The following is a 9,713-nucleotide window of genomic DNA, read 5'->3' as shown; positions in this document are numbered from 1 at the left end:
TGAACTTTTAAGTTTCTCTGAAATCCACCAACAAACAACAAATTCTACTTACACGTATACGTGTAAAAGAACAAAATTGATCAACTTATCTTCAATTTTGTTTCTTTGAGAAGACTTTAAAAACAAAAACAAAAAACAAATCCAATTCCTCAATATATTTCAAGTTCCTACTTTATCTCATTTTATCCCCCTTTTTCCCACGTTCTCATCCTACCCCTAATTATCATCCCCTTCCTTTAATATTTCTTTATAATTTGATCATTCGTATCAGGACAAGTTGAATTTATATTATTCACAAGGAAGAAGTGTCACAGTTAAACTATAAACAATTGGTGATTTGTGTTTAATTCGTGTGCATTGTGAAGAAAATTCCTTTTTGTATCAGTTTATCTAATATTTTTCAAATCTATATATATTGTTCTATTCCACCTCCTATATATAGTTCCTCCTACCCCTCCTGTTCTTTATCTCATCGTGGACCCCTCACTTGGACTCGAGTTTATACGATTGTCCTTTGATAAAGAGATATACAAGAAGAACCAACCCCAACACCGTAAACCATCGTCGTTGCTGACTTTTCTGGATATGACGAGGCATGCGCCGTAAACAATTCTGGGATTGATGTATCACAGGGCGCAGGTACTAACCAAAATACGCATATTTGCATAGTACACTTATATAACACAACAAGTTTACCGTTTCTTTCTATAATATATACATATATATATATATATATATATATATATATATATATATATATATATTACTTTATGTATACACAAGAGCGCATGCAAAATAAATACACTTTACTCCCATAAATACCCGTAGACCAAAACTAACAACACCTCATCATATTTATGACATCATATATATGCACACGTTGTGTATATTTACATGTATGTTCTATGCAATTTTTATTTAAAAAAATACTCTTTTTTTCATTACTATTATTATTATTTTCTTTTCTTAAAATTACAGCTTTAGCTGGTTTTCTTGTGTAAAGAATTTTTCAGACGTGTAGTTTACAGTATGGTTGCTTATGATATTAATATTAATTATTATTAGTAACAGTATTATTATAATTATTTAAAAATGTGTGTACTATTTTTATTATTATTATTAATATTATTTGTTCAAAATTACAGCTTTAGTTGGTTTTCTTATGTAAAGAATTGTTTCGTACAATATGTGTATAATTTTTGCAATACGATTGTTTTCAATATTAATATTAATTATTATTAGTAATAGTATTATTATAATTATTTAAAAATGTGTATTATTTTTATTATTATTATTATTATTAATATTATTCATTCAAAATTACAGCTTTATCTGGTTTTCTTAAGTAAAGAATTTTTTTGTACAATGTGTGTATAGTTTGCAATATGATTGTTTTCGATATTAATATTAATTATTATTAGTAATAATATTATTATAATTATTTAAAATTTTGTACTAGTATTATCATTAATATTATTATTTTTATTTTAAAATTACAGTTTTAGTTGGTTTTTTTGTATAAAGAATTGTTTCGTAAAATATATGTATAATTTTTGCAATATGATTGTTTTTAATATTAATATTAATTATTATTAGTAATAATATTATTATAATTATTTAAAATGTGTACTATTATTATTATTATTATTATTATTATTATTATTATTATTATTATTTTTATTTTAAAATTACAGTTTTAGTTGGTTTTCTTGTGTAAAGAATATTTCAGACGTGTAGTTTGCAGTATGATTGCTTTTCAATAATAATATTTATTATTATTATTAATAGTATTATTTATGATTGTTTAAAAATATGATAAATAATGATAATATGATATTTTTATTTCAAAATTTAGATCTCGATTTACATCGTACTGTGTACAGCGACGGTAAGCCTCGCTATTTCTACGAATCAAGAGAAAAATACGGCCGAGAATACAAAGTGTCCTCCAGAATGCATCTGTCTATCCCAGAAGGTAATTACATAGGTAATTACCGAACCGTTAGAGCTGTCACTAGCACATCGTAATTTCTATTTGAAAAACGATTATAGATATAGGGATGAGATGGGATAGGATAGGATGGGGTGGATTTTTCCTTTTTCCAGTTCATCATACGAATCTCTCTTATAATTTCTTTCTTTTCTTTTCTTTTTTTTTCTTCTGTTCTCTTTGTCTCTTTTGCGTTTTTCAATGATCACAATTAACGTTTAGAAAAAAGAAAAAAAAAGGACAAGGGAATGAATGGAACATGGAATGAAAAATGGAATATTTCACGGAATGTTTAAACCCTCGTTTGAAAAGAATTTCAATCTGATAGATTTGTTCTAATTTTGCATTAAAATAAAAAAATGTTATATATATATATATATATATATATGATTTATATTTTTATAAATATCGACAAAGTAATTGATTACAAATTTGTATTATTAAATAAATTAGAAAATAATTTTTATTACGTGGTTTTTTTGTTTCTTTTTTTAATTAATCCGTGCCGTAATTACAGACACGTAGCTAAGATAAATATTATATATTTATATTAATATATAAAATATTAGAAAATAAAAATGAGTACTATAATTATTTGATTACAGGTGATTTGCAATACGGGAGGCCTAGAAGATATACCGACCCAACAATTACCAATAGGAGTAGAAGAATTGTCCTTAACGAAAAATAATTTTCCAATAATCAAAACCGATGCATTTGCTAGGTTACGTGTTCTGAAAAAGCTCTCATTGGACGGTAACAATATCACGTCGATAAGACCATTCGCGTTTCGTGGATTGAACAAATTACGAGAATTGTCGATTCAGGACACACCGTTGTCCTACATAGAAAAATTTTCTTTCGCAGCACTTCAAAACGTTTCATTATTATTATTGGCGGGTAACAAGATTCAGTATATCGAGGGTTATTCCTTTGCAGGTACCTCAAACATTCGAGCTATAATATTAACTAACAATCCATTACTGAGCTTACATAGTCACGCATTTAGGGGTTTGACCAACGTAGTAAGACTTATTTTTCCATCTGGTATTCGTAACATAGAACCAGATGCATTCGATGGATTACACACGGTTGGTTTATTGAAATTAACCTTCATGGATTTAACCAGTTTAAAATCTTACACGTTTCGTGGTTTGAGTCACGTGACTTCTTTGAACATTCAAGAATGCGACCTGGGTGTTATTCAAAAAGACGCCTTTACAGGTTTGACTAACGTCGACCATCTTAATCTTCTCAACAACAAGATAGACCTTATTGAAAGATTTCATTTGAGGGAGGAAAATGACGTAAACATATTCAGGTTTCATGGTAATCACGTTCTCGAAGCACCCCGTCATGCGAAAGACATCATTTTAGAGGTAAATTCGATCAGTGCTTTTAACAATCATTTTCCTTGTGACTGTCAAGCCCATAATATTCTCAAGAGTGATTTCGTTAATCAAAGCTCTGCTGAATTTCAAAATAAAAATTATTGTATATCGCCAATCGAGTACAACAACAAACCTATGAATCAAGTTGATTTTGATCTTATAGCAAATTGTTACGACAACGTGGTACAGGACAATCTTGGTTCGGGAGTTGTCATAGTAATGTCATCTTCATTGCCTATTACATTTTTCATATTTATTCTTTTCATTTTCAAAACTTTCTGTTTACCTTGAATCGCGATTTGTTGTACGGCATCTTGGCTAGAAAATTATTTACATATCAAAGAATATTATTATCATTTATCTGTTATCAAAATTACAAGAAGTAGAATTCTTATAAAAAAAAAACTATCAATTTTATTTAACGTAATTATATAAATCGAAAATCGTGCTTCCCCCTTTTTCAATTATTAGATCCATTCCAAATTATTTTATTCATCCAAATTCAAATATTTAATCTAATTCAAATACAAAATATTCTCTCTTCTTAAATTTTAATAATTAATAATAGATTTCATTTTCATTTTTCGAATAATTCTATTCATCGTCACAATAAATTTTCAAATAAACAACTTTCTTTACAAATTCTCATTTAGTATTAAAGATTTGAAATTATTATAAAATATATACGATAATGATAATGATGATGATGATGATGATGATGATAATGAACTTTCTAGTGATTCGAAAATAAAAAAAAAAATTAAAAATAACCATAAACTGTAATATTTAAAACTTCGAAACACTGGATAGTTATTTTTTCAAATAGTTCTTTTTTTAACATTCAAGAATGAAAAAAACAATTATCGAAGAAAAATATATGATGGGTGGCATCGAATCGATTTCGTTTGCGTAAAAAAAGAAGAAAAGCTGATAAAATATAAAACGCACGATCGATCATAGTTAGCTTGATACTTTTATACTGCCTAGTACTTTTTAAATATCATGAAACGCCTAAATAATTGCACCAGCAAGACGAAACACTATATTTCGATGATTATTCTAATTATTCTATTGAACGCTTGAAAAAAAAATAAAAAAATAAAAAAATAAAAAAAGTGGAAGAGAAAATGTAGAATGAAAATGAAATGAGAACTGAAAATGAGATATACGATATCTCATGGTCAGTTGAAAAGTAAAAAGAACAAAATAAAAGGAATATAAATATCGATAGAAACATATCAATCGAAAAGAAAGAAAGAAAGAAAGAAAGAAAGAAAGAACAAAAAAAAAATATTTATTTAGTATTTAAATAGAGAAGCTTATAATAATTGCATCTCCAAATAAAAATGTTAAACATTGTTTTCAAATTCATTTAAAAACAAAAAATAATAATAATAATTCGTTGACCAGTTTTCACACCGTTTAACCGTTTACAAGAGAAAGATAAAAAATGAAAAGAAGAAAAAAAAAGAAATAAAAATAACATTCTATATTTTACGTACAGGATAAAAGAAAAATAATTCAAGAAAGTACGATAGTATTATTCTAATTAAATGTTAACAAAAAAAAAAATGTTAATTAACAACAATTTCATCATCATTATGTCCACATTGTCAATTTGTATTATAAAAACTATATTTGTTATCATCTCTTATTACCTGTTATCAAATATTTCTATAAAAAAAAAAAAAACGTAATCTTAAATTCGTTTAAATTTGTTAGTTGTTTAATAATTGCCAAAAAAGAAAAAGAAAATATCTAATCTTAAATTTGTTTAAATTTGTTATAGTTGTTTAATATCTATGCCAAAATCTATTATACATATCACACACGTATTATGATTAAATCGTAATAACGAGTAAATTATTCCGTAAAAAAAATATTAGATGGAAATTTATATTTTCTTAACAAATAATTTGTTAACATTTCTTCAATTTTGAATATTTTTAAACAAAATCTATAAAAGGGTCTATTTTACGCTTGATCATAAAGCTGCTTCCTAAACAAATTTTTGAATAGTTGACAAGATGTCTGTCTCTCGTATAAAAGAAGAAACAAAGAAAGAAAAATGTGTTGCTATGAGAAAAGTTGGGAATCCACCATCATTCGACCTGCTAACATAAAATATTTTAACGAAAAACGATTTTCTTTCCTTTTCTCCTTTCACTTTCTTTGGTGACCACCATTTTGAGAAAAAAACAAAAGGACTTTCATATGCCTTTTTTTAGGTAGCGTCTGGAAGAATTAGATTCGACCCAATAGATTCACATTCACAAAATTCCTTACCCAACAACAAAATTTATATATATATATATATATATATATATATATTATTATATAAAAAATATATATATAATTTTAAATTATTTATTTTAATTAATTCGATATTAGAAATAATATTTCAATATTATCATCGCCACCACAATGACGTTGATACCACAAATGAATTTTTTCGAAAAATATCTAACAAAATTTTTTTATAAATTAAAATAACCCTCCTAAAGAAAAATATAATAATAATTAAACGATCTGTTTCCAAATCTTATAATTATTAATAAACAAAAAAATTTGTTTAAAGTGATAAAACAAAGAAATGTATTTCAACGCAGCGAGGGGTGCTATCGCAATGATCATTTCTAGTTTTTATATTTAATAACAATTTTTCTACAAAAAAAAAAAATTGAAAGAAATAAAGGAATAATTACCTGTCTTTCTTCTTGACAGTATTTGGTAGTAGGTCTGGATCGCACCATTAGAACATCTGTCAACGTCACTTTAGGCAGCTCTCTATATTATCAAATTTATTATCAGCAAATGTTTCAATTCTTATTCCCAGTTTATATAATAAAATAATATTTAAATAAACTTCTATTTAATTAACTGTATCTCTCAAATAATACTCAAACGGTGCTTGATTTTAGTGATCGGTCAGAAACTAATAATTCAAAATGGCTAAGCTACGTTGACTTACTAGTTAACAAAATGCAAAAACTTCTAAACACCTTTATACACCACATTTTCTTCCACTCACGAATCGAACTATTAACTATCAGAAATAAATTTGGGCCGAACTAATGGCTCAAAAGATACGAGCAATCTTTTGAAGTAACTTCTACAGTCTAACTGCAAAGCTGTTTTATCGTTAGGTCCTATGGGTATCCCATTCACTGGTGGACTAAGTCAAGTAGAATCATGTAAAGATGATAGGACCCTGAACAACCAAAAAGATCCCCACTCTCGGGGGTCTCAAAATTTCCCATTCACTGGTAAACTAAGTCTAGTAAGATCACGTATGTGTTATAGGATCCGGAAATCCCTAAAAGAAACCCTTTTCTAATCCCTTAAAGAAATTGATATAATATGTCCATCCCAATGGAATGTTTCTGAGAACTTTATTTCTTTCTAACTGTAATTTGAAGCCTCGAAAATTTGTACTTTTTAGGATCCAACTTGACTTGATCTACCATTTTACTTATAACGATGCGAGGATTATTCCTTCGACAATGAAACCTAACATTAATTATTTTTAAATAAATCTGTATAAAATATCGTATGTCGAGATAATAAATAATATGTATAATGCCTAAACACATCTATTTTAAGAAGATTTATATTTTCTTTAGCCGATAATTTATACTAATCGTGCACTACTTTAAAGATAATTTCGACCAGTACGATTATCATGCTTATTGTTAAACAAAATACGATAGCAAAGAGTTAATAATAATAATAAAAATATCGAAAAATCTATTAACAGTTAATAATATATAATAATCTTTGAGTTTCATTACCAGTTCCTTGTTCTGATATATGCCGTCCTGTAACACACGTCAAACTAATTGAACAAATATCCAGTAAGATGAATCCAATTTTTATTAAATATATATTTAATATCTCGTAGTATTAAATAAACTATTGCCACTACACATTATTGTGTAAGTATAACTGTAAAAACCAAAACTACACCACCAGTTCTAACACTTGACTAAAAGCATCCCTGGAATAACTAGAACCCAATATGTCCTAACATCTTGAGGCTCGGCTTTCTTCTATTGTTAAATGAGAAACACATGTATACTATTTAATGTATATTTCGAAAAGTTCGAAAAACAAACTTCAAAAACAAAAAATTCACTAAAACGTAGATCCTTCTTGTCCTTCCCCCACTGTTCCTTCTTATTTTTAAAAATTTTCAACAGTTCAACCTGTTTTTAAAGAATAATACAACAAAAAAGACAAAATAACTATTTTAAAATTATAATATATAAAATGATAGATTTTCTTACATGAATCTTCAACAATAAAATTAAACATTCTTTTTATTTTTATATAATTCTTTTATTTTTTATATTACCATAAATTTATTCCTTTTTTTCTCTACATCTTTTTACAAATAACTAAAGATATTACTTATCGTTATTTGTTATTTGATTGTTTATTATTTTATGTAAATCTTTTTTAATTAACAAATAAGGCTCTCTTGTTGCATTATCAATCATTTCTACTATCATCTCTTCCGTCACATTTTCATATTTTTCTTCCGCTATAAAAAAATAATAGTAATAAATAATATTATACAATTAACGATATTATATTTTAAATAATAAAATGAATAAATTTGATCTATAATATAATTACAACTAATAATTATGTGTCCAAAGAATTCGCACGCAGCTGGTTTCATCAAAGTTGTATCTTTTACACCAGCTTGTGGCTTTCTTGCCCAAACATATGCTCGTACATCGTCGTATTCTTTTTTCAAATGCGTAGTTTTTGCTCTTGTAATAAATACATTATGTGGGATTTGATGTTTTATAAGATAATTTACAAATAAAAATATTGAAGTTATTAAAGTTTCTAAATTCTTTGATGATGATAATTTAAAACAAAATCCTTTACTAGGAAAATTTTCTAAAAGAAACAAAGAACCTTCATATGGTTGTACATCCTAAAACAAACTATATTCATGAAATTATCATAACTGATGTATATATATATACTTTCTTTTAACAAAATTCATTGTATATATATTAATTATTTACAATATATTCAAGAAACATCTTGTGCTTGAGGTAATATAAATGCCAGTGCAAATGATTGACAGAAGAAAAAGCACACAAACCATTGTATGCTATTCTGAGGTACCTAAAATATAAAAAAAAAAAATATAAAAAAATAGATTCATTTATGTTTGTGTTTAATTTATAAAGAATGATAAAATATATTACGGTGAGTTGCTTAACAGCAACATTTCGAATGCTTTTTGAAGACTATACTGGGTAATTGTCTGAGGTAGACATTGCAAATATTTAACAATTAATAAAGAATGACACCATTCCAAAGGACTATTGTTAACTGCTATAATATCACTGTCCTCTTCATCATTTATCTTAAACATTATTTCATTTTTTTGTAATTTGGTGAAATTAAATTTAGTTGAATCAAATGGCATTGACATTGTTGTAATATGTTCAGGTGTTCGTCTATTAGATCCTCTTTCAGGATTAAACTAAAACAAATTTAATATATTTTATCATGTGTTTTAAAAAAATTCAAAATTATGATATTATTATACCTGAACTAAATATTTATAAGATCCTTCGATTATTTTCCAATTACTAATATTTAATTTATATCTAAACGCTCCATTTTTTTCAGCCTTTTCCCATGCTCGCTTTAATTGTATATCAAATTCTGATTCATTTTCATTTTCATCGATCAATAAATGAAAATTATCACTATTATAACTTAAATTTGGAATATTTTCTTCTGTATTAAACATATTTAATAATTTTATAACAATCTTAAGTATTTTACAGTAATCTCATACTGTTTCCTTATGAAATATTACATATAACTTTCACAAGAAAATATTAGCTTTGTATTTATAATTAGCTACACGTGTTTGAATTATCACTGAATGAAACAGCTGATTCGTAATACTGGGAATCCCTTTAAATTTCTAGGGAAACTTGGCTGAGCAACCTTGGAAACGTAAACAAATGTATACAAGTTATAACTAAATTGTTGATATCATCATTTTTAAAGAATCACACTCTATTGTTACTTATTGTAATACATTATAAAACATTGAATGCAATTTCCTATAAAAAAAAAATATTAATTATTATTGTAAATCGAAAAATTATCGAGATATTTTAATTATTATAAAATGTAAATACTTCACTGTCCACAACAAAATAAAATTTCATTAAATGCAAGCTTTGATTGATAGTCTTTGCACGTGACCAGCATGAAAATAACCATGAATATTACAAGTTCATAGTACTGCCACTAGATTGTGCATTGGTAGCGACAGCAGAGCTATCTGA

General features: G+C 26.2%; 2 protein-coding genes across 4 annotated transcripts in view; one reads left to right on the top strand and one right to left on the bottom strand.

The window, feature by feature from the left end:
• Positions 1-7,155, top strand: part of LOC107074522 (uncharacterized) — a 7,382-nt gene extending 227 nt beyond the window's left edge. Inside the window, exons 1-3 of one of the 2 annotated variants that reach the window (XM_015336036.2) lie at positions 1-639; positions 1,856-1,975; positions 2,596-7,155. The exon at positions 1-639 is cut by the window's left edge and continues 227 nt beyond it. In XM_015336036.2, coding sequence (XP_015191522.1) covers positions 622-639; positions 1,856-1,975; positions 2,596-3,672 — 1,215 coding nt within the window. In that variant the 5' untranslated portion in view covers positions 1-621 and the 3' untranslated portion in view covers positions 3,673-7,155. The remainder of the gene's footprint in view (positions 640-1,855; positions 1,976-2,595) is intronic. The other variant, XM_015336037.2, reaches the window with a different exon arrangement.
• LOC107074508 (GDP-D-glucose phosphorylase 1) lies at positions 4,175-9,713 on the bottom strand. 2 transcript variants are annotated; one of them, XM_015336011.2, is made up of 6 exons: positions 9,564-9,713; positions 8,957-9,485; positions 8,610-8,890; positions 8,424-8,526; positions 8,020-8,329; positions 4,175-7,924 (listed from the first exon to the last, which is right to left on the bottom strand). In XM_015336011.2, exons 2-6 carry the CDS (start codon positions 9,161-9,163, stop codon positions 7,788-7,790), a joined length of 1,038 nt encoding a protein of 345 aa, XP_015191497.2. In that variant the 5' UTR covers positions 9,164-9,485; positions 9,564-9,713; the 3' UTR covers positions 4,175-7,787. The 2 variants fall into 2 exon arrangements, with proteins under 2 accessions (XP_015191497.2, XP_089027030.1); XM_089170904.1 differs by having other exon boundaries at positions 9,569-9,694.

Source organism: Polistes dominula, unplaced genomic scaffold (assembly GCF_049000335.1).
Source record: "Polistes dominula isolate Pdom_NZ unplaced genomic scaffold, Pdom_raw_medaka contig_79, whole genome shotgun sequence".
NCBI lineage: Eukaryota > Metazoa > Arthropoda > Insecta > Hymenoptera > Vespidae > Polistes > Polistes dominula.
The sequence above is the reverse complement of the archived record's forward strand: the minus strand, read 5'-3'. Positions and strand labels throughout refer to the sequence as shown.

Excerpts from the sequence above, each read along its gene's own strand:
- LOC107074508 (XM_015336011.2), bottom strand. The coding sequence starts at position 9,163 with ATGTTTAATACAGAAGAAAATATTCCAAATTTAAGTTATAATAGTGAT. Across the intron at positions 8,891-8,956 it reads CTTATAAATATTTAGTTCAG|TTTAATCCTGAAAGAGGATC; the intron begins GTATAATAATAT and ends AATTTGTTTTAG. Across the intron at positions 7,925-8,019 it reads TGGACACATAATTATTAGTT|CGGAAGAAAAATATGAAAAT; the intron begins GTAATTATATTA and ends ATTTTTTTATAG.